Below are 24,717 nucleotides of genomic sequence, written 5' to 3'. Positions count from 1 at the left end.
GAACACCCGGAGACGTACAAACTCCGTACAGACAGCACCCATAGGCAGGATTGAACCCGGGCCTCCGGTGCTGTAAGGCGGCAACTATGTTGCTGCTCCAACGTGCTGCCCTATTGCTGGGATCATTCTTGTAACTTCCCTGCTGTTCGCACTTTGCAATAAAAAACTTTAATCTTGGCATATCTTCAGTACCCAACCATTCTGAGCACAGACGGTGGCTGCAAGTCTGGCCCGCAAGCTGGTAGTGTTTAAGAAGGAACTGCAGATGCTGGAAAATCGAAGGTACACAAAAATGCTGGAGAAATTCAGCGGGTGCAGCAGCATCTATGGATTGAAGGAAATAGCTCCATAGATGCTGCTGCACCCGCTGAGTTTCTCCAGCATTTTTGTGTACCTTCACAAGCTGGTAGGACCTTCGACCAGGCTAAAGTAGGCCAAAGTGAGCTGAAGCAGGTCCAAATCTATGATTCCTTTTAACGAGGTGTCACTATTGTTATGTGGAAATAGCAGCAACCAAATTGTGGAGATAGGGCCCAGCAACTACAAGAGGTGGCTCAGAGATGCCGCAGAGAAGGCTGCTGCCTCACAGCACCAGTCATCTTCCATCCCGACACGGGGTGCTGTCTGTGTGGAGTTTGCACGTTCCCCCAGTGGCTGCGTGGGTTTCCTCTGGGTGCTTCTGTTTCATTCCACACCCCCAAAGATGAGCGGCTTTGTCGGCTCATTGGCCTCTGCAAATTGCCCCCAGTGTGCAGGGAGTGGCTGAGAGATTAGGATAACATGGAGCCAGTGTGAACGGGTGATCAATGGTCAGTGTGGACTCAGTGGACCGAAGGGCTTCTTCCCGTGCAGTGTCTCTAAAACTACCGAAAACTAAACTGAAACACAATGGAACACATTGCCGAGGAAATGCTCTTGTCTCATGCACAGTTGATGTGTGCCACACAATAAATTTCACTTGTGATCAATAACACGGATCAATTCCTTACTGCGTTGGGCAATTTTCCTTCCAGCTGCTCTGTAATGTTTGTTAATGCTATGTTAATGTAGAAGGATGCCTGCACATGCAGAATGGAAAGTGGCTATGGGCAATGCTGAGGTTGTGGCCATTCAAGAAGAAACATGCCTTTCTAAAGAGCATGCGGTCTGCTTTGATGAAACTTGTAGGGGTTGTGCCCAAATACCTAGTGTCTAGTGCCACGGTGGTGCAGCAGGTAAAGCTGCTGCCTTACATAGAAAATAGGTGCAGGAGTAGGCCATTCGGCCCTTCGAGCCTGCACCGCCATTCAATATGATCATGGCTGATCATCCAACTCAGTATCCTGTACCTGCCTTCTCTCCATACCCCCTGATCCCTTTAGCCACAAGGGCCACATCTAACTCCCTCTTAAATATAGCCAATGAACTGGCCTCAACTACCTTCTGTGGCAGAGAATTCCAGAGGTTCACCACTCTCTGTTACATCATCACAGACCCAGGTTCAAATTCTGACTGCGGTTGCTGTCTATATGCAGTTTGTACGTTCTCCCCGTGACCACGTGGGTTTTCTCCAGGTGTTCCAGTTTCCTCCCACACTCCAAAGATGGATAGATTTGTAGGTTCATTAGCTTCGGTAAAGATTGTAAATTGTCCCCGGTGTGTGTGTAGGGGGTGATCGCTGGTCATCGCGGACTTGGTGGGCCGAAAGGCATGTTTCCACACTGTATCTCTAAGCTAAACTAAACTAAACTAAACTGAACTGAAGTAAACTAAACTAAACTAAATGGAACTTAACTGAACGGAACTAAACTAATTTAAATCTTATTGAGCAGGCTTGAAGGGCTGAGTAGCATTCTCCTGTTTCTGTATACTTGCTGTGTCCAGCCAAGGGGATCTATTTGTTCTATCGTGTGGGCCCATATAAATACACGATCTAGTGCCACCACTCATCTCCACTCAACAAATGCTTTTTGTAAAGATGCCATTCCAATTATTGATCATCACGAGAAACCTCTGAGCAATAGTCGGAGCATTGCTTCCCTCTTGTTCGATCCAAAGAACATTTTGCCACACAATTTATTTCCTTGAATATCTCAGAAAAGCTTAATGCCCCTGTCCCACTTAGGGAACCTGAACGGAAACCTCTGGAGACTTTGCGCCCCACCCAAGGTTTCCGTGCGGTTCCCGGAGGTTTCAGGTGGTTGCCGGAGGTTGCAGGTAGTGGAAGCAGGTAGGGAGACTGACAAAAACCTCCAGGAACCTCCGGGAACCGCACGGAAACCTTGGGTGGGGCACAAAGTCTCCAGAGGTTTCCGTTCAGGTTTCCTAAGTGGGCCAGGGGCATAAGGCTGCGGTATACTTCTTCATCTCCAAAGAAAATGGTGCCATTGGAGTTGAAAATTGGCTTTGTGTGCGACAGAATGGCTTCGTACGTGTTTCAAGGCGTCGTATCACCTGTCAAAATATTGGTCTCTTAATATTCCATCGCCTCTGGTGGGTTTTTTGGAGCAGTGAGACAGCAGGAATTCCAGCTGTACCACTGCATTTCCCTTGGTGTTGAGATCAGTTCTCTGCTGCGTTGGTGATGCCACCCAACAAGATTAGACTCCTGCACGCTTCCTTCAGCCCAGAGGGACAGAAAGAGCAGGCTTGTACCTTGCCCAACGTGTGGGCATTGAAAACTCATGTCGGCAGAGGGGCTTCGCTGGAAGGACCAGGGAAGTCTTCAAGGACCAGCCTCTAATGGTTCTGGAATGGAGATGAGGAGCAAATGTCTTTAGCCAGCGAGTGGTGAATCTGTGGCGCAATGGTAGAGTTGCTGCCTTACAACGCCAGCGACCCTGACAATGGGGGCTGAATCTGCCCATTAAGTGCACGCCGCCATTCAATCATGGCTGATCTATCTCTCCCTCCAAACACCATTCTCCTGCCTTCTCCCCATAGCCCCTGACACCCGTACTAATCAATAGTTAAAGAGTCATCCAGCATGGAAACAGGCCCTTCGGCCCAACTTGCCAATCCCAACCAACATGCACATCTACTCTAGTCCCACCTGCTTGTGTTTGGCCCATATCCTAGGTATGTTGCAAAGCCTACCTGAAGCGTCTTTGAAAATCTGTCGCTGAGGGTGTGCGCGATTTTGGCGCCGTTTAGAGGGGGCGGGTTTAAAACGCGATTTTCTCTAGGCTGTTCAAATCGAAGATGTTCAGCCTAGTTAATTATTAACGAAAAATCGCTGGAAGACCCCGTCGCAAAAGCTATTATTAGGTTTAAAGGCCTCGTAAAATAGTTATAGCAGTTTAAAAATCAATCTCTAAACCCGCGACCGCCAGCAACCGCAGGGTCTCATAAAGCAAACCATAGAAGGTAGGTTGTATATTTTTACATTAAAAAGGGCTTCTAAAGATCCCTTTATACAAAGTTTAATATTGCGAGTAGCTCATTTTGGGCCCATTATATCGCGCAGTATTTTTCTGGGCATTTGGGGCACAAATCTACCGCAATGTGAACGTTCTAAACCAGCGCGTTCCACAGGGACCCACTGGAAAGCTGATTTAAAATGGGCATTTATTTACAGCAATTGAACACTTCCATTTGGCCTATAAATTAATGTAAATGAGATTTAAAAATCATGTTTTATTGTGAATTATTTGTGAATATTATTTGGACATTTAGGCTATTTAAAAATGTTAATCATTTATTAAGAAATGGATAGATGTTTAGATCTAGTAATTGAAGTCTGAAATTAGCTACAATTAGGTAACTAACTAATTATATGCTTTAATTTCAGGTCATCCAAGTAAGATTATTTTATATTTGTTTCAGAATGCTTCAATCTATGATAACTGAAAATTTCATTCAGTTCTCTTAATTTTTAAGAAAGTTATGGGCTTTTGACTGTTCACGATCACAACTTTTTTGTTATGTCCATAGAAAATCAATAGGGAACAAGATGCTCATTTCCGAGTATGAAAATGGCCATAACTTTTTTAATACTTGAGATATGAAAGTGAATTAGGTGTCAAATTAAACTTATTTTTATGCTTTATCTGATGGGATAAATTACAGACTTGATTTTTAAAATCTCAAAATTTTGTAACATTGCTACATATCCTTCCAACCCTATCCTATCCATGTACCTGTCCAAATGTATTTTAAATATTGTGAAAGTACCTGCCTCAACTACCTCGTTCCATGTCCCTTCAATTCAATTCAATTCAATTCAATTTATTGTCATTTGGACCCCTTGAGGTCCAAACGAAATGTCGTTTCTACAAACAAATAGACCCAAGACACAACATAATTTACATAAACATCCATCACATTGCTGTGATGGAAGGCCAAAAATGTTTTTCTCTCCACTGCACTCCCCCCCCCGATGTCAGAGTCAAAGTCAAAGCCCCCGGCGGGCGATGGCGAATTGTCCCGTGGCCATTAAAGCCACGCCGGGTGATGCAAGGTCGCACACCGGGTCTTGGTGTTAGAGCCCCCGGCGCGCGCTCGCAGTCCCGCGACCATTCCAAGCCGCGCGGGGCGATGGTGTAAGGCCCCGCTCCAGGAGCTCTTCAACCCCGCAACTCGGGCGGGAGAAGTCGCCGTTGCGGGAGCCCGGAAAAGCGGTCTCCCTCCAGGGACCCGCGGGCTCCCGGTGTCACTGTCCGCCAGACCCGCAGTTGCAGCCACCGAAACTCCGGGGGTCGGGCCGCAGCAGCGTCCACCACAGCTCCACCCACTCCGGACTCGGCCAGCCCCGCGACGGTGAGGTGAGTAGTCGGCACCACAGTTCTGTATAAAGACATTGCCCCTCTGGTGCCTATTAAATCCTCTAGCAGTTCATTCCATATACCTACCACCCTCTGTGTAAAAACAGTTGCCCCTCAGGTTCTCCTGAAGGTCACTAGTTAAACTTTAATATGGCATTAAAATTAATTTTCCTGCTGTTTTAATAGCAACTGGAAGTTCCTTCTGTACAGAAGTGGGTCACAAGCACGTTATAGTAAAAGAGCCTGAGACACAAGGCTTCAGATAGGGGTGGCACAGCTGGCTGAGCTGCTGCCTCACGACGCCAGAGACCCCGGTTCGATCCTGACCGCGGGTGCTGTTTGTGCGGAGTTTGCACATAATCCCTGTAACCGCGTGGGTTTCCTCTGGGTGCTCTGCTTTCCTTCCAAGCTCCCAAAGATGTGCAGCTTTGAAGGTAAAGTGTAAAGTGCCCCTAATGTGTAGGGAGTGGATATGAAAGCGTGATAACATAGAACTCGTGCGAATGGGTGACTGATGGTCAGTATGGGCTTGGTGGGCCGAAGGGCCTGTTTCCATGTTGTATTGCAATCTAAACTAAAACAATAGACAACACAGATGGCCTCTATTATTTGTGAGCATTTGGGAACCCCGATGAACATATGCCAAGTCCAGCACTTTAATTGCCAAGGCAAAAAATGCTGTGGACCAAATTCAAGTGAATTGGACTAGTTTAGATAAGGACTGATGCTAGGCAGTATAGTGGTGCAGTGGTAGTTGCTGTCTTACAGCACCAGGGACCCGAGTTTGATCCTGAGTATAAGGTGCTGTCTGTATGGAATTTGTACATTCTCCCTGTGACCATGTGGGTTTTCTCCGGGTGCTCCAATTTCTTCCCATCCCAAGGATGTGCAGGTTTGTAGGTTAATTTACGATAGGCTGTAGAGATACAGCGCGGAAACAAGCACTTTGGCCTACCGAGTCCGGGCCATCCAGCGTTCACCCTCTACATTAACACTATCCTACACCCTAGAAGGCCAATTTACCGAAGCCAATTAACCTACAAACCTGTAGGTCTTTGGAGTGACAGAGCACCTGGAGAAATCCCACTCGGTCACAGGGAGAATGCACAAACTCCATACAGGGCAGCACCTGTAGTCAGGATCAAACCATGTCTCTGGCGCTGTAAGGCAGTGACTCTACTGTTGCACCACCGTGCCTCTGTACAAAATGCCCTCAGCGTGTTGGCAGGAACAGCTTCTTCCCAACAACCATAAGGCAATTGAACACTAGGAACTCTAACTAAGCTCCGAACAATGAACTGCCTGGGGTGAACTAATGCCTTTGAGCTTTGTCTTGTTTTTGTATTATATTGAGTAATTTTTTTCCAGTTTGCTTATTATATTCTCTATTCAGCACTGTGCTTACAAACCTGTTGTGCTGCTACAGCAAGTGAACATTTCATTGTTATGATTTACGACATTCGACTCCTTTAACTCTTGAGTGGATGAGAGTGTGGGATAACACGGAACTAGCTGAACAGGTAATCTGAAGAACAATCTTAAGAAGGGTCTCGACCCGAAACGTCTCCTATTTCTTTTCTCCAGAGATACTACCTGACCCGCTGAGTTACTCCAGCATTTTGTGTCTATGAACAGGTGCTCTAATGGCACGGTGGCGCAGTGATAGAGTTGCTGCCTTATAGACCCAGAGACCAGGGTTTGATCCTGACTACGGGTATTGCCTGTACGGAGTTTGTACATTCTCCCAGTGACCCCGGGTGCTCCTGTTTCCTTCCACTTAGAAACATAGAAAATAGGTGCAGGAGGAGGCCATTCGGCCCTTCGAGCCAGCATCGCCATTCATTGCGATCATGGCTGATCGTCCCCAATCAATAACCCGTGCCTGCCTTCTCCCCATATCCCTTGATTCCACTAGCCCCTAAATCTCTATCTAACTCTCTCTTAAATCCATCCAGTGATTTGGCCTCCACTGCCCTCTGTGGCAGGGAATTCCACAAATTCACAACTCTCTGGGTGAAAACATTCTTTTCTCACCTCAGTCTTAAATGGCCTCCCCTTTATTCTAAGACGTACAGGTTTGTAGGTTAATTGACTTCTGTAAATTGTTCCTAGTGTGTAGGATAGAACTAGTGTGCAGGTGATCATGGGTCAACATGGACTCGATGGGCTGAAGGGCCTGTTCTCTTGCTCTACATCTAAACTAAACATTTGTTGAAAGTTTGAAGATAAAAGAATGGAGAAATGAGTACATTGAATGTATCTCACCTAAACTGTGAAAAAAATATACAGAGACATATTTAGTAAAGAAGAAATTAGAACACAGCTTTTATTTTTACATGTTTTCTTATCCCCATCTCAGCAAGTTTGTTTAAGTTTTGCCTGGAGGTACGTATGCTGGCCAGAACATACTGTACTGAGGAAGATTGGCAAGGAGTCTGGAATAAAGAGCCCAAACAGAACATTCTGTACATTCTGACTTAAATCACCCACTGCTGTGCAGTAGGCAAAAAAATAATATCCTTCAAAGAAACAACAGAAGTCCTGTTTTAACTTCCATTGTTTATATCGCTTAATGTTAATTCAAAAGCAAACCATCTATCATTCAAGGAGCCACAGATTTACGATGCAGAAGTGTAATTAAAACAGGGGGGTGTTGTTATCCTTGTGTTCAGAAAGTTTCAGCCAGACTTTTACTCGGGCGAACATGTAACTGAACACGGAAGTGGAGAGACACACAATGCTGGAGTAACTCAGCAGTTCAGGCAGCATCTCTTGAGAAAGAGGATGGGTGACATTTCGGGTCGGAACCCTTCTTCAGAGTCAAGTCGAAATGTCACCTAGTCCCTTTCTTCAGAGTTGCTGCCTGACCCGTTGAGTTGCATCTATCTTATATAAACAAGCATCTGCAGTTCCCTTTTATTAAGCGATCAGACTTACGCGATTTTGAATTACACGCTGCCTTTCATCTGAACCCTTTTAGTTTAGTTTAGTTTAGAGATACAGCGCGGAAACAGGCCCTTCAGCCCATCGAGTCCATGCCGTCCAGTGATCACCGCACGTTAACTCTATCCTACACACACTAGGGACAGTCTTACATTTATACCAAGATAATTAACCTACAAAAACCTGTACGTTTTCTTTGGAGTATGGGAGGAAATCGAAGATCTCTGAGAAAACCCCACACAGGTAATGGGGAGAACGTGCAAACCCTGTTCAGACAGCACCCGTTGTTGGGATCGAACCCGCATCTACCGCTGTGGCACTCAGCATACGTTTGCTTTCTCAACTATGTAATTCATCTGCGGTTCTACCATCAACCTTTGCCCCGTTGTGCCCATATATCCAAATCATTCGCGTACATTATAAAAGATCCCAGCACCCTTCTGATACAAGTAAAACTCCAATATTCTGGCACGCTGCAGAATTTGGTGATACCGAACGAGTGGATTTTCCAGACTATTGGATGTTATTTCTATTATTAGACCAACTGTGTTTTTTTACTATGTGAAAACAAGAGTCTGAAGAATGGTCTTGACCTGAAAGATCACCTATGCATGTTCTCTAGAGATGCTGCCTGACCCGCTGAGTTACTCCAACACTCTGTGCCCAGTTTTATTTGATGTTCCACGGTATAATCCAATGAACCAAATAACCTTCGAGGGAGAGCGGGAACTGGGGCGCCGGAGAGCAGGAGAGGAAAGAGTAAAATGGGCGAGTGGAACGGGAACACAAGATCAAGGGCCCCAGAGAATGACAAACATCACTTGGTGAGTCAAATGCTGCACCTTCGGGATGTCCGAATGGTCAGATACACGGTGGAGTTGCTGCCTTACGGCGCCAAAGACCCAAGTTCAATCCTGACTAGGGGTGCTGTCTGTGCGGAGTTTGCACGTTCTCCCTGTGACCGTGTGGGTTTTCTCCGGGTGCTCCGGTTTCCTCCCACACTCCAAAGACATACAGGTTTTTAGGTTAATTGGCTACTGTAAATTGTCCCTAGTGTGTAGGACAGAACTAGTGAATGGATGATTGCTGGGAAAAAGGTTCTGACTGTCTATCTATGTCTCTCATAGCGTCATATACTTCTATTAAATCTTCCTCCAATCTCCCATGTTCCCGAGAAAACAATCCAAGTCTATCCAACTTCTCCCTGTAGCTGAAACCCTCTAGTCCAGGCACCATTCTGGTAAGCCGCCTCTGCACCGTCTACAATGCCTCCACATCTTTCCTGTGATAGAAGTACATGCAATATGAGCCCTTTTACATTAGTATCTGGTTTTCATCATGTTTATTCACTTTTCTGTGTTTGATTTGTGTGTGTAAACTGTTCAGTATCAGAGAAAGAGGAAGGACATGTGGAAACAAGTCTGAAGAAGGCTCTTGACCCGAAACATCATCTGTCAATGTTCGCTAGAGATGCTGCCCGACCCGCTGGCACAGGTGGGTGGCACGGTGGCGCAGCGGTAGAGTTGCTGCCTTACATTGCTTGCAGCGCCAGAGACCCGGGTTCGGTTCCGACTATGGGTGCTGTCTGTACAGAGTTTGTACGTTCACTGCGTGGATTTTCTCCGAGACCTTCGGTTTCCTCCCACACTCCAAAGACGTACAGGTATCCAAGTTAATTAGTTTGGGTTTGTATACTTGGAAGGACCTGTTTCCGTGCTGTATCTCTATACTAAACCAAAAAGCCACGCACAACCCTTACAAAATCGCGCGCGGCTCATCTTCCCAGGAGGCTGTGCCCATTGCATGGGTGAACTCAGAACCCGGCGGATTGTGGCTTCAGGGCGAGCCCGCTGAGCCGGTCCCCCACAGACGAATGGAGGGGCCCTGCAGGAAAAAGCTGCCGAGCCGTTCCCCTGCTCCTTGGACCTGGTGGACCGCCGGGCTGTGTGGGAGAAGCCGCCATGCCAGCCCCTGCTCATCACCCGAAGACCAGAGCCAAAGACGACCGAGATGAGGACCCGTCCCTGTGGATGGAGCCGGCGATGAAGAGCGAGGCCGGTAGGGGAGAGGAGAGGGGACCCAGCGACGGGGAAACGCCGACGAGGGGGGCTAGAACAAAAGGGGGACCCGGCATGTAACTTTGTAACCTTTGTCACCGCCCTGTGGTGACTCTTTGCATACCTTGTGTGTGCAAAACAAAGAGTATCACTGTGACTTGTCATATGTCCCAGTAAAGTATTCAGAAAGTTTAGTTTAGTTTAGTAGCAATGTTACAACATTTTGAGATTATAAAAATCAAGTCTGCAATTTATCCCATCAGATGAAGCACAAAAATAAGTTTAATTTGACACCTAATTCACTTTCATATCTTCAGTATTAAAAAAGTTATGGCCATTTTCATACTCGGAAATGAGCATCTTGTTCCCTATTGCTTTTCCATTGACTTAACACAAAAGCTGTGATCGAGGACAGTGAAATGGCCATAACCTTATTAAAAATTAAGAGAACTGAAAGAAATGTTCAGTTATTATAGATTGAAGCATTCTGAAACAAATATGAAACAATCTTACTTGGATGACCTGAAATTAAAGCATATAATTAGTTAGTTACCCAATTGTAGCTAATTCCAAACTTCAATTACTAGATCTAAACATCTATCCATTTCTTAAGAAAAGGTTAACATTTTTAAATAGCCTAAGTGTTCAAATAACATTCACAAAGAATTCAAAATAAAACATGATTTTTAAATCTCATTAACATTAATTAATAGGCCAAATGGAAGGAATTTAGTGTTCAATTGCTGTAAATTAATGGCCATTTAAATCAGCTTTCGAGTGGGATCCTGTGGAACTCTGTGGAACGCGCTGGTTTGGAAAGTTCCCATTGCGGTGGATTTGTACCCCATATGCCCAGAAAAATACTGCGGCATTTAATGGGGCCCCAAATTAGCTACTCGCAACATAAAACTTTGTATAAAGGGATCTTAAGAAGCGCTTTTTAAATGAAAAAATAAACAACCTACCTTCCGTTGTCCCCTGCATGAGATCTGTCCCGTTGTCGGCGGTCGCGGGTTTAGAAGATGATTTTTAACTTACTATAACAATTAAATTAACCATTTAAGTTTAACAATAGCTGCAGCGAACGAACCTCGCAGCGATTTTTCGTCAGCAACTAAGTAGGCTGAACAACCTCGATTTGAATAGCTGAGAGAAAATCGCGTTTTAAACCCGCCCCCCTCTCAAAGGCGCCAAAATCGCGTACACGGGCAGCTACAGATCTGCAGCGACGCTGAAGGTAGGTTTTGCAACATACCTAAGTTTAGCTTAGTGTTCCGATAAAGTGCAGAAACAGGCCATTCGACTCATCGAGTCTGTGCCGACCAGCGATGCCCATACATTAACACAAGCCGACACACATTCCGGACAATTTACACTTATACCAAGTATACAAACCCAAGCCAATTAGCCTACAAACCTGTACGTCTTTGGAGTGTGGGAGGAAACCAAAGATCTCGGAGAAAACCCACGCAGGTCATGGGGAGAACGTAGAAACTCCGTACGGACAGCACCCGTAGTCGGGATCGAACCTGGGTCTCTGGCGCTGCAAGCACTGTAAGGCAGCAAATCTACCGTTGCACCACCGTGACCGCCCTTCGAAAAAAGGGAACCGGGATCTGGCCTACTGTGTCCTCGTGGTCAGCTGCTGGAGGCACTCCCCCGCCCCCCCCTCCAACCCCAGGGAACAAAGGTGGGTGGAGGAGAGGAACGTGGTGTCAAAGGAAGGAGATGGCTGGAGGCCCGGCAGCAGCCTGGGACTCGCCTGGAACTGGAACGTGGACTTTGAAAACGGCACCTGCATGCGGGCTCAGTAGACTATATCTGTACACTTACTAATCGAGGATCGGGTGTGAAGCAATATTCTAAGGAACTGTTTCTATGAAAACTTATTTCACTGCGTTGGCACTTCGCACATGTGACAATAAACACCATGGAACCATTGGATTGTTATCACTCAGCACGATGGCTTAGACCTTACCTTCCACTGTAGCTCCTTCATTAGGGGTGGAATACCCTTGGCCTTTCTTTTTAATCCTACGGATGATCCCCCCATCCACACAGTCCGTTAAATCCTCCCCCTTGAAGTCTATTAGTTCAATCTGGAATAAAGAGAAATCTCCATTAAAGTTGAAACAAAGCAAGATTTGACAGCAACTTCTTTAGGCTTTAGAGATACAGCGCGGAAATAGGCCCTTCGGCCCACTGAGTCCGTGCTGACCAACAATCACCCCATAAACTGGCACTATCCTACACACTAAGGACAACTTACAATGTCTGTAGCCAAATAACCTACAAACCTGTACGTCTTTGGAGTGTGGGAGGAAACCGGACCACCCGGAGAAAACCCACGCAGTCACAGGGAGAATGTACAAACTCTGTACAGACGACACCCATGCTGTAAGGCAGCAACTCTATCGCTGCGCCACCGTGTGGCCCCTCATGGTATCGGGAACACAGGTTCATTGTTCATTCTTTCACGGAGTGACCAAAGTAACATTATGTTAAGTTTTTTAAATTATTTATAGTGTTATAGTATAATGTATTTTGTGTCCTCTCCAGTTTATTGTGTTTAGTATATGTTTATTGGCTGTTCTTCCAATAGAGTCATAGAGTCTCACAGCGTGGAAACAGGCCTTTCGGCCCAACTTGCCCGCTGTACTGGGTATAGCGTACAATCACCACTAACGGACACCTTTACTTCTTTAGTCAGAGGGTGGTGAATCTGTGGAATTCACTGCCACAGAAGGGTGTGGAGGCCATGTCAGTGGATATTTTTCGAGGAAGAGGTGGACCATCGAGGGAGAGATGTGGACCTTTAAGAGATAGATAGATTCTTGTTTAGTATGGGTGTCAGAGGTTATGGGAAGACGGCAGGAGATTGGGATTAGGAGGGAAAGATTGAATGGCGGAGTAGACTTGATGGGCCAAATGGCCTAATTCTACTCCTGTTCCTTATGACCATTTCCCCCCTCCATAGTCCCACTTCTTCTTGCGTATGGCGTGCACTGCCTAAAGTTGTAGGGCAATTTGTTCTATTTGATCGTCGACGCCACGTTGATTGCATTTGTCAAAACAGGGCGGACCACGTGAAGGTTGTAATCTCCCACCCCTCCATAGTCCTTTTTAATGCGGGTGTAAGTAGGAACTGCAGATGCTGGTTTCAACTGAAGTTAGGCCCAAAAAGCTGGAGTAACTCAGCAGGACAGGCAGCATCTGTGGAGAAAAAGGAACATCACCTATTCCTTTTCTCCAGAGAGGCTGTCGTTACTCCAGCTTTTTGTGTCTATCTTCTTTTATAACAAGGGTTACATGTACCGATAGTTACGTTTGCCATTCTCAGCAACCGAGTCAGTAATCCTGGAACCGGCCAGCACCTTGCTCCACAAACGTCTGGAAAAGAAACAGCTTCTGACTTCTAACCTAATTCTCTGCACCTGTGATCTTTCTTCCTTCAACTATCCATCTGGTCTGAATTTATGCCTTTCATTCGACTAAAAAACAACAAATAAATCCCCTATAAACGTGTATTTTCCTGTGCAATGTTCTCTCTGTCTTCCCTGCCACTTATCAATCTTATGACCTTATTTTGAAACATTTCTCGGACATAGCCACACAAGCTGCACGCTGGTAGTGTCCCGGTAAGCTGCGGCCAAGCCCACCAGCAGGCCCAGGTTGTCCACCGCGGATCTGGGACTCGCCTGCCGCCAGGGTCCGAAGATGCAGGACCCGCCGTTAGACGCGGCTTGACTCGTCCACCGCGGGCTCCGAACTCGGTCCCGAGCCACAGGCATCGACGGGACCCCCACCCCACCCGCCGAGAACGAGGAGGGACCCGCGGGCGAGGTGGAATGGCGAGAGAGAGGTGGACCATCGAGGAAGAGGTGGACCATCGAGAGAGAGGTAGATGATTGAGGAAGAGGTGCATCATCGAGAGATTGGTGGACCATCGAGGGAGAGATGTGGACCTTTGTAAGAGAGGTGGACCGCCGTTAGAGCGAGGTGTACCATCGAGAGCATTGGGGGACCCTCGCCGCACAGAACGAAGGGGGGACCTGGCTGGGGCTGCTGGGAACAAAGGGGGACCCAGCGGGAGGGGGTGTTGGGACTGATGCCACGTGCAGCGGCAAGCAGACGATGGGACTGATCGGTGAACGTTTGTAACTATGTCGGCACCAGAAACATGGCGACACTTGTGCACTGCATAGGTGAGGTCTGCTGTACGGTTTTATCGGGTTGTATACAAAACAAAGCATTTCATTGTACTGAGGTACATGTGACAATAACGGATCATTGAATCATTGAATGATTGATGGACTGAAGCAGACCCACGATGATGCTCAATTAAGGACTTATTCAAGGACAGTGTATTATTTTAGTTTAGTTTAGCTGAGTTGAGAGATACAGCGCGGAAACAGGCCCTTCGGCCCACCAAGTCCGCACATTAATACGATCCTACACACACTCGGGACAATTTTACTTTTATACCAATGCCAATTAGCCTACAAACCTGTACGTCTTTGGAGTGTGGGGGGGGAAGCCGAAGATCTCGGAGAAAATCCACGCGAATCCGCGCTGTATCTCTAAAGTAATGTCTAAAATCACCCGGAGAAAACCAACGCAGTCACGGGGAGAAAGTACAAACTCTGCACAGACACGACCCATAGTCAGGATCGAACCCAGGTCTCTGGCGCTGTAAGGCAGCAACTCGGCTGATGCGCCACCGTGCCGCAGATTTGTTTCATCTTTGATTTAATCTTTCTGGTAATACTTGCTTATTTGCTTTTTTAAATGGTCTTTCAACAATTGGGCAGCGATGTTCAACGATTCAAGCTGAATACCATAGGATTCATCTCAATAGACTTAATTGCAAAACCTCAGGGACCAAGCTGAGGATTTGGTAGGTTGGCCACGGTGAATATATTTCCACTGTGGGCGTAGGCACAACTAACGTCACAAGAGCTAGTTATTATTAATAATGTCAATAACTCATGCTGAATTTCTTTACCCTGAAGTGTGATTGGAATTTGGAACATGCTGCTACGAAAACAGGTTGTTGAGAAGAACATGGGTGTTTACAAGGGGAATTATTTGAGTATGTGATAGGATGAAATCAAGGGTGCATGCCAGATTTCATAAGTTCACAAGTGATTTAGGCCATTCGGCCCATCCAGTCTTCTCTACCATTCAGTCATGGCTGATCTATCTTTCCCTCTCAACCCCATTCTCCGGCCTTGTATAAATGAATGAATGAATACTTTGTTGCCACATGTGTGTAGGACATAGAACTAGTGTAAATGTGATTGTCGGCCGGTGGGGACCTGGTGGGCTGAACACCTACACACGAGGGGCAATTTATAGAGGCCTATTAACCTACAAACCCGCATGTTTTTGAAATGTGGGATGACTTCATCGGACAGAACCAGCGATTGGGGTCGGAGAGGAATTTCCCGGATTTTTTTCCCCGAATTGGACCTGGGTTTTTATCCGTTTTTTTGCCTCCCCCAGGAGATCACGCGGTTCTTGGGGTGGAGAGGGGTGATAGCGGTATAAAGGGGAGGGTAGTGTCTTGTGTTCTGTGTCTTGTGTCTACTGTTTGTGGGTAAGTGTGTCTGTTTAGTGTTCAGCCATGAGCGAATGGCGGTGCGGGCTCGACGGACCTGGTGGTCTACTCTCGCACCTACTTTCTATGTTTCTATGTTTCTATGAATCCGGAGCACCCAGAGAAAATCCACGCCGTCACAGAGAGAACGTGCAAACTCTGCACAGACAGCACCCGTTGTCTGGATTGAACCCGGGTCTCTGGCGCTGTAAGGCAGCAACTCCACCGCTGCGCCACCGTGCTGTTCAGTGGACAATGAATTCCACAGATGCACCACCCTCTGACTCAAGAAATTCCTTCTCATCTCCTTTGTGAAGGCACATCCTTTTATTTCTGAGGCTGTGCCCTCTGGTCCTAGATGCTCCCACTAGTGGAAACATCCTCTCCGCATTCACTCAATCCAGGCCTTTCAAATGTATTCATTTTTGGGAAAGGTATCTTCAATATTAAGAAGCAAACATGGATAACAATCCTTGCAGCAGCCTGGGATTTACCTGCATCGTAGTACATCGAGTACTTGGACCGGGCTTTAGACTTTTGTAAATTTGACCAGTAAATTGTCATTCTTGCATGTGTGAGCTATGCAAAAGGACTTTCATGTTCACAAGTTCGAGGAGCAGAATTGGGCCATTCGGCCCATCAAGTCTACTCCGCCATTCAGTCATGCCTGATCTATCTTTCCCTCTCAACCCCATTCTCCTGCCTTCCCCCCATAACCCGACACCCTAACTAATCAAGAATTTCCACTTTAAAGATAAAAACCCCTATGTGGCAATGAATTCCACAGATTCATCACTGTTGGACTAAAGAAATCCCTCTTCATCTCCTTTCTAAAGGCACGTCCTTTTATTCTGAGACGTTGGCCTCTGGTCCAAGACTCTCCCACTAGTGATAACATCCTCTCCACATCCACTCTATCCAGGCCTTTCACTCTTCGGTAAGTTTCAATGAGGTCCCCTGAACCATTGAACCATTATTATGAAACAAAAGTTACCGTATTTCCCGGCAATGAAGACGCATCCCCACCACCTCCACCGGTTGCGCCTGTGCCGAAGGACACTGTGGCTGGCGGGTGGGCCGGCAGAAGGCGGCGAGGAGGCGGCCGGTTCCGCTGTCCGTTCCCTCCCCGGCCATAATGCGGTGGCTCCGCACCCAGAGCGCCACGGCAGCCGTGAGTGAGTGAGTGAGTGAGTTGCTGGCCTGATCCCCGACCCCCTCCTTCCCAACGCTCCTGCCCTCCCCGCAACTTTACCCCTGGCGACCAAGCCAAGTTTACTACTTTGTGCAGCCCAGGCCGTGCTGATCCGGGCCAGACTCCCCACACGCTGTGGAAATTAACTCTCCCCCTCCCCCCCATAACCTTCATACTCCAAGACGCAGGTAAATTCTGTCTTCTATCAGCTTTTCCTCTCATCCTAATTCTCCCCTTTCGCTCCCCGTTCTCTCTGCCTTCCTTCATTATAGAGTCGCACTGCACAGAAACAGGCCCTTCGGCCCAAGTTGTCCATGCCAACCAAGGTGCCCCATCTAAACCAATCCCTAGTGGGAAGTGAAGGGGAAAAAAGTGGGGGCAGGATGGAGGGGTTTGTTAATTCTCCGATTTTAGATCAACAACCTGAAGGCAAAGATAGATAGATTCTTCATTACTACGGGTGTCAGGGGTTATAGGGGAGAAGGCAAGAGAATGGGGTTAGGGGGAGAGATATACCTGATATGATTGAATGGTGGAGTAGATTTGATGGGCCAAATGGCCTAATTCTTCTCCTATCACTTATAATAACCTGCAAACAATCCCCCCCCCCAACTCCTTTACTCCCCATTATTTTCTCCCCCTCCCTTCCCAATGCCCCACCTGAATGCGCACCCATTTATCCCTTGCCACTTCCCCTTGTCTCCTTCCACCTATAAGTGGAGGAAGGAACTGCAGATGCTGGTTTATACCCAAGATAGACACAAAGTACTGAAGTCACAATGGGTCAGGCACCATCTCTGGAGAAAAAGAATGGGTGACGTTTTGGGTCGGAACCCTTCTTCAGACACATCCACCTGTATTCCTTCCACTGTCTTCACATTTCACGCCTCTTCTAATCTTATCTCAAACATTTGGTCTTTTGATCTCTGGGCCTTGCCCAACCAATCTACCACTGCGCCATTGTGCTACATTGTAAGGTATTGCAGCAAGCTCATATTAATCCTGAGATGCAAGTTCAAGAACAAGCTTGTTTAATTTAGTTTAATTAAGTTATCTCTAACTTAGAGATACAGCGTGTAAACAGGCCCTTCGGCCCACCGAGTCCATGTCGACCAGCGATCCCCGTACACTAACACGATCCTGCACATCAGGGATAATTTACAATTTTACCAAAGCCAATCAGCCGACAAACCTGTACATCTTTGGAGTGTGGGGGGGAAACCGGAGATCCCTGGAGAAAACCCACGCAGGTCAAGGGGAGAACGTACAAACTCCGTACAGACAGTACCCGTGGTCAGGATCGAACCTGGGTCTCTGGCGCTGTGAGGCAGCAACTCTACCACTGTGGCCCGTGCTGCCTTGTAAGGTATTGTAGCAAGCTCATATCCACCCTGAGATGCAAGTTGAAGAACAAGGCAGACCTACCTCAAAGAGTAACGTTGAGTTTGAAGGGACTTCAGGCGGACTTCCAGCGGTTCCATAGGCATAGTTTGGTTTACAAATCAATTGACAGATCTCCCCTTTCTTCATCGAGGCCACACCCAGGTCCCATGCTTTTAACACCTGGCCTGTAAAATGAAATGTATATTTTTGTCTGCACTCTTTTTAAATATATAATTTCGAAAGCACGGTTAGTTTAGTTTAACTTAGAGATACATGCATAGGACAGGTTTGGTAGGATATGGACCAAGCGCGGGCTAGTGGGACTAGTGTAGCTGGGACATGTTGGGCCGAAGGGCCTGTTTCCACACTGTAGAATAGAATAGAATAGAATAGAATAGCCTTTTATTGTCATCCAGACCGAAGTCTGAACGAAATTTAAGCAGTCATACATATAATACAATACAATAAAAAACAACAATAAACACATATTAACATCCACCACAGTGAGTCCACCCAACATCTCTTCACTGTGATGGAGGCAAAAGTCTTAGGGCTGCAGTCTCTTCCCTCCTCTTCTCCTTCTGCGCTGAGGCGATACCCCCCGGGCGATGTTAAAACCTGTCCTGCGGCTCAAACACCGCGGCCCGGGGTAGTCGAAGCTGCCGCTCACCAGACCTGCTTGCCGCAGCCTCTGGCCCGCGCCGAACCCCCGGTCTCAGGCCCACCTGCCTCCATAACTGGCCGTCCCAGCCCCCGAGCATCGTTCCAGCCCCGAGCCGGATCGCCCTCACGTTGAGTACTTGCACCGTCTCAGCCTCAGCGCCAGGCCGCCGCTCCTCCTCGCGCAGGCCGCCCCGACCGGGGCACCGCTCCTCCCTCAGGCTGGTCCGCCCCACGCCGTGCGCCGCTCCTCCCATCTCGCCAGGCCTGCCCCCTACCGTTCGCCTGCTCTCCTCCCTCATGCTTGGCCGACCCGACGGCACACACCTCTCCTCCCTCATACTGTCCGCCGCCGACCGGGCACCTCTCCTATCGCCTCATTCTTGGCCGCACCGAACGGCGCCGCTTCTCCCTCGTGCTGGGAAGCGCCGTACCTGCCCCGAAGCTCGGCCACTCCGACGGGGAGCACCGTTCCTGTCCTCGGGCCGTGCCGTCACAGCCCCTCACGAAAGCCCTGTTCCAGCCCCGAGCCGGGCCGTCCTCACGGGAGCGAGCTCAGTGCGAGTCCTGGCGGGCTCTGCCTCCTGAGCCTCGAGGTCGCCAGCTCCGCCATTAGGCCTCAGCGCAGACGGAGGCAGAGAAGGGGAATACGACAAAAAAGTCGCATTCCCCCGCAGGGAGAGACAGCAAGCCCCGTTTCAACCCCCCCCCCCCCCCCCAAAACACAAACTAAAAACCAAAACTAGACTAACCAAAACGAAAATAAACAACCCAAAAAACACAAAACAAACAGGACTGCCGGAGAGCCGCTGCAGCCAGAGCCGCGCCGCCACTAGATCACTCTATGACGCTATGACTCGGATAGACTCGGCTTGTACTCGCTAGAATTTAGAAGATTGAGGGGGGATCTTATAGAAACTTACAAAATTCTTAAGGGGTTGGACAGGCTAGATGCAGGAAGATTATTCCCGATGTTGGGGAAGTCCAGAACTAGGGGTCACAGTTTAAGGATAAGAGGGAAGTCTTTTGGGACCGAGATGAGAAAATCATTTATTACACAGAGAATGATGAATCTGTGGAATTCTCTGCCACAGAAGGTAGTTGAGGCCAGTTCATTGGCTATATTTAAGAGGGAGTTGGATGTGGCCCTTGTGGCTAAAGGGATCAGGGGGTATGGATCGAAGGCAGGTACTGGATACTGAGTTGGATGATCAGCCATGATCATATTGAATGGTGGTGCAGGCTCAAAGGGCCGAATGGCCTACTCCTGCACCTATTTTCTATGTTTCTATGTCTATGACTCTAGGAGATACACTGTGTAAACAGGCCCTTCGGCCCACCAAGTCCGTGCCGACCAGCGATCCCCACCCTCTAACATTATCCTACCCACTAGGGACAGTTTACACTTCTATCGAAGCCAATTATTATCCTATAAATCTGTACACAAAATCCACGCGGTCACAGGGAGAGTGTACAAACTCCGTACAGACCGCACCTGGAGGTAGTCAGGATCAAACCTGGGTCCCTGGCGCTGTAAGGCAGCAACTCTACCGCTACACCACCAAGTTATTGTCCATGTTGGAATTCTCCTGGGCCTTGTGGTCAGGACAGGCCTGGCAAAGTTTCCGCATTACAGGAGAGACTGATTACAAGTGCGGTGAGTTGTGGGCTGCATATCATCTACAGTATCGTAGCCAGGACGTTGTCAGGCACCATTGATCCCAGTATTTATTTTTTCCCCCAATTATATCAAATGAAGCAAAACAAATTGAATGAAAATCGGCTTTTATGGTGTTGGTGACCTCTGGACGTTACATGATTCCAGCATTTCAAACTGGAGCATGGAGTTAATAATGTTTAAACAGTGAGTTTTTTTGTTCAATTCAACAGCAGTGAATGGGCAGCATACGGTCTGAATTTAAAGTGTTTTAGATGCCATGATATTGTTGAACACTGCTCCCAAGTCTGAACTTCCACCAATTTCATTCTATTTCTTCACAGAGCGTTTTCTTTCTGAAACAAAGTCATATATTTCAGGAGGCGATTTTGATCTCCATACTTGGGCAGCACGGTGGCGCAGCGGTAGAGTTGCTGCCTTATGGCGCCAGAGACCCGGGTTCGATACTGACTACGGGTGCTGTCTGTACGGAGTTTGTACGTTCTCCCCGTGACCTGCGTAGGTTTCCTCCGAGATCTTCGGAATCCTCCCACACTCCAAAGACATACAGATTTGAAGGTTCACAAAAATGCTGGAGAAACTCAGCGGGTGCAGCAGCATCTATGGAGCAAAGGAAATAGGTGACGTTTCGGGCCGAAACCTGAAGAAGGGTTTCGGCCCGAAACGTCACCTATTTCCTTCCCTCCATAGATGCTGCTGCACCCGCTGAGTTTCTCCAGCATTTTTGTGTACCTTCGATTTCCAGCATCTGCAGTTCCTTCTTGAACAGATTTGAAGGTTAATTGGCTCGGTATCAATGTAAATAAATGTAAATCGTTCCTGGGTTCGATCCTGACTACGGGTGGTGTCTCAGGTACGGAGTTTACACGTTATCCCGGTGACTGCTTGGGTTTTCTCCAGGTGCTCCGGTTTCCTCCCACACTCGAAAGACGTGCAGGTTTGTAGGCTAATTGGCTTCAGCAAAATTGTAAATTGTCCTTAGGGTGTGTAGGATAGCGTTGGTGTGCAGGGATCGCTGGTTGGCGCAGGCTCAGTGGGACGAAGGGCCTGGTTCCGCATTGCATCTCTAAACTAGTTCTATCTTAAACCACTTTTTCAATCACTCCCGATACACGAAGGGCAATTTACAGAGGAAACCAGAGCACTCAAAGGAAACCCACGCGGTCACAGGGAGAACGTGCAAACTCCACACAGACAGCATCTGAGGTCCAAGTCGAACAGTTGCACATTAGGTGCTTGATCCCCACAACATAGAATGGAACATAGAGGCCTTGAGGAGTCAGTGTACAAAGTGACACAGTGGCACAGTGGTGAGCACTGCTGCTCCAGAGTCCCTGGTTCAATCCTGACCTTGCATGTTTTATGTGCAGAGTTTACATGTTCTCCCTGTGATGCTGTGGGTTTCTCTGGTTTCCTCACACATTGTAAAGGAATGTTGGCAGATTAATTGGCTATCGTAAATTGTTCCTATTGAAAGAAAACGCAAAGAATCACAAGGGGAGTTGAAGGTCATGGTGGGAATCAGTGGCGTAGTTTTCAAGGACCTTCTGACCTCCACCCAGAGTGGAAACGCATTTTGCATCATGGAAAAGGTAGAGTCAATGAGTCATAGAGTTGTACAGGGTCTTGGTGAGACCACACCTGGAGTATTGCGTACAGTTTTGGACTCCTAATCTGAGGAAAGACATTCTTGCCATAGAGGGAGTACAGAGAAGGTTCGCCAGACTGATTCCTGGGATGTCAGGACTTTCATATGAAGGAAGACAGGATAGACTCGGCTTGTACTCGCTAGAATTTAGAAGATTGAGGGGGGATCTTATAGAAACTTACAAAATTCTTAAGCGGTTGGACAAGCTAGATGCAGGAAGATTGTTCCCGATGTTGGGGAAGTCCAGAACAAGGGGTCACAGTTTAAGAATAAAGGGGAAATCCTTTAGGACCGAGATGAGAAAAACATTTTTCACACAGAGAGTGGTGAGTCTCTGGAACTCTCTGCCACAGAAGGTAGTTGAGGTAGTTGAGTTCATTGGCTATATTTAAGAGGGAGTTAGATGTGGCCCTTGTGGATAAAGGGATCAGGGGGTATGGAGAGAAGGCAGGTACAGGATACTGAGTTGGATGATCAGCCATGATCATATTGAATGGCGGTGCAGGCTCGAAGGGCCGAATGGCCTACTCCTGCACCTATTTTCTATGTTTCTATGTTTCTACAGAGAGTCATAGAGTCACACAGTGTGGAAACAGGACCTTCGGCCCAACTCCATAGATAGGAACAAGGATGATGATATCTAAAGTTAGAGAATGTGATATTGAGTCTGGAGGACTGCACCATGCACAGGTAGAAGATGAGGTGAAACACTGCATGGAATGGAGATGAGGAGAGAGATGGGGTTAGAGGGAGAACAAATCGCTGAATATGAAAATCCACACTTGCTTTCGTGTAAACACAAGCACACACATAGACATACAATCACACAGTGTGGAAACAGGCCCTTTGGCCCAACTTACCCACACCGACCAACATGTCCCATCTACACTAGTCCCGCTTGCCTGCGTTTGGCCCGTATCCCTCTAAACCTGTCCAATCCACGTACCTGCCAAATTGCTTCTTAAACATTGCGATTGTCCCCGCAATGTAAGAATTTGATTATATCAAGGAATTGACAAGAGAGAAAACTCCTTCCAGTGGCAGGGTGAAATCAGAAATCACAGAGTTAAGAAGATTGCCCACAGGATAACAGCAACTTGGACCTAATTTTTTCAACAAATAGTCTTGATCTGGAATGCCTGAAGGGATCTAGGAATCAAATTCAGTTGCAACATCCAAAAGGGAAATATTGAAACAGAACTCTTTGTAAGATTATACGGAAGGAACAGAGGAAATGGATAGCGTGATCAATGGTCTGGCATTGGGCGTTATAGGTCAAATGGTCTTAAGTGCTCAATGACGCACAAAAGAAAAACTAGATGTTGGGATAATAGCCGCCAAAGAAACTAGATGGTGAGTTGGTAACTGCCCAAGGAGTCAGGTTATCCCAGATCTGTGCAGCTATCTGTAGCTTGGCCGTGCAACGCACTTCCATGCAGAAACACGTCTGTCAGCAAGTAAATCCTTTGGAGAGTATCGCATTTATTGTTGCCATCATTCTGCACTCACATAGATGACTTATCAGTGGCTATGCTGGGTCTTAGACTGGGAAGAGAATCAAATCCCTGAACTTCATTCAATATGCGCAGAACGTACTGAATCATTGACATTAATTCCCTCAAGTAAATTTCCAATGTCCCTTCCAATGTTTACCCTCTTTTTCCATGCTTTCCATCCTAGTTACATAGATACATAGAAAATAGGTGCAGGAGTAGGCCATTCGGCCCTTCGAGCCTACACTTACACCAGCACTAGTTTGGTGTAGTTGAGTCTAGTTTAGTTTAGTTTAGCTTACAGTATACTTTAGCTTATTATCATGCGTACCAAGGTTCGGTGAAAAGGATTTTTGTTGCGTGCTATCCAGTCCGCGGAAAGATTGCATGATTACAATTGAGCCATCCACAGTGTGCGGATCCAGAATAAAGGGAATAATGTGCAGTGCAAGATAAAGTCCAGTAAAGTCCGAGTAAAGATAGTCCGAGGGTCTCCGGAGAGGTAGATGGTAGCTCAGGACAACTCTCTAGTTGGTGATACGATGGTTCAGTTGCCTGATAACAGCTGGGAAGCAATTGTCCCTGAATCTGGAGGTGTGTGTTTTCAAACTTCCGAACCTTTTGCCTGATGGGAGAGGGGAGAAGAGGGAGTGGCCGGGGCAAGACTGGTCCTTGATTTTGCTGGTGTCCATACTTGTTCTGGTGGCTCTTTGAGAATCTCCCACTTGTTGGACACTGAGGCACGATTAAGTAGCAGCTTCTAAATCACTTTTTTTTTTGCCGGCATCTTAGTGCTGACATTTGACTGTTCATGGGTCATAGTGCATCCCTAACAGTGTGATGGACCACAGCCCAAATGGCCTCATTTGTAGATACCGCTAACACACTTGCCTCTTCACAATCATAATTATTTCCTTTTCCAATGCTGTAATCCTAGCCTGCTTTTGTTTTTAAATCCCGCCCATTTAAAAACTCTGCCAAATAGGAAAGTGGAGCTGCATTTGCATCATTCTTTATGCCCTGTTTCATTGACAGCTATGATAGCGTATGTCCATATTCTACCTTCATCTGCTTTATTAGTCATATAGCGTAGAAACACGCGCTGCGGTCCAACTTGCCCACCCCGACCAACATGTCCCATCTACACTAGTCCCACTTGCCTGAGCTTGGCCCATATCCCTCATACCTGTCTATTCCCTCCCCAGATGCTGCCTGACTTGCTGAGTTCCTCCAGCACTTTGTTTGCTACTGTGTGAAGCTGGGCAGACGCAAGCTTTGCATCAGACTATAAACGGCAAAAATTAAATAATGCTTGCACTCTT

At 47.3% G+C, this 24,717-nt stretch overlaps 1 protein-coding gene across 1 annotated transcript in view; it reads right to left on the bottom strand.

Annotated features, from left to right (window-relative positions):
- Nucleotides 1–24,717, bottom strand: part of fkbp5 (FKBP prolyl isomerase 5) — a 69,278-nt gene that overhangs the window by 18,993 nt on the left and 25,568 nt on the right. Inside the window, exons 3-4 of the mRNA XM_033042767.1 lie at nucleotides 17,959–18,101; nucleotides 11,721–11,841 (exon numbers count right to left, since the gene is read on the bottom strand). Coding sequence (XP_032898658.1) covers nucleotides 11,721–11,841; nucleotides 17,959–18,101 — 264 coding nt within the window. The remainder of the gene's footprint in view (nucleotides 1–11,720; nucleotides 11,842–17,958; nucleotides 18,102–24,717) is intronic.

The sequence above is a fragment of the Amblyraja radiata genome, chromosome 24 (genome assembly GCF_010909765.2).
Source record: "Amblyraja radiata isolate CabotCenter1 chromosome 24, sAmbRad1.1.pri, whole genome shotgun sequence".
NCBI lineage: Eukaryota > Metazoa > Chordata > Chondrichthyes > Rajiformes > Rajidae > Amblyraja > Amblyraja radiata.
The sequence above is the reverse complement of the archived record's forward strand: the minus strand, read 5'-3'. Positions and strand labels throughout refer to the sequence as shown.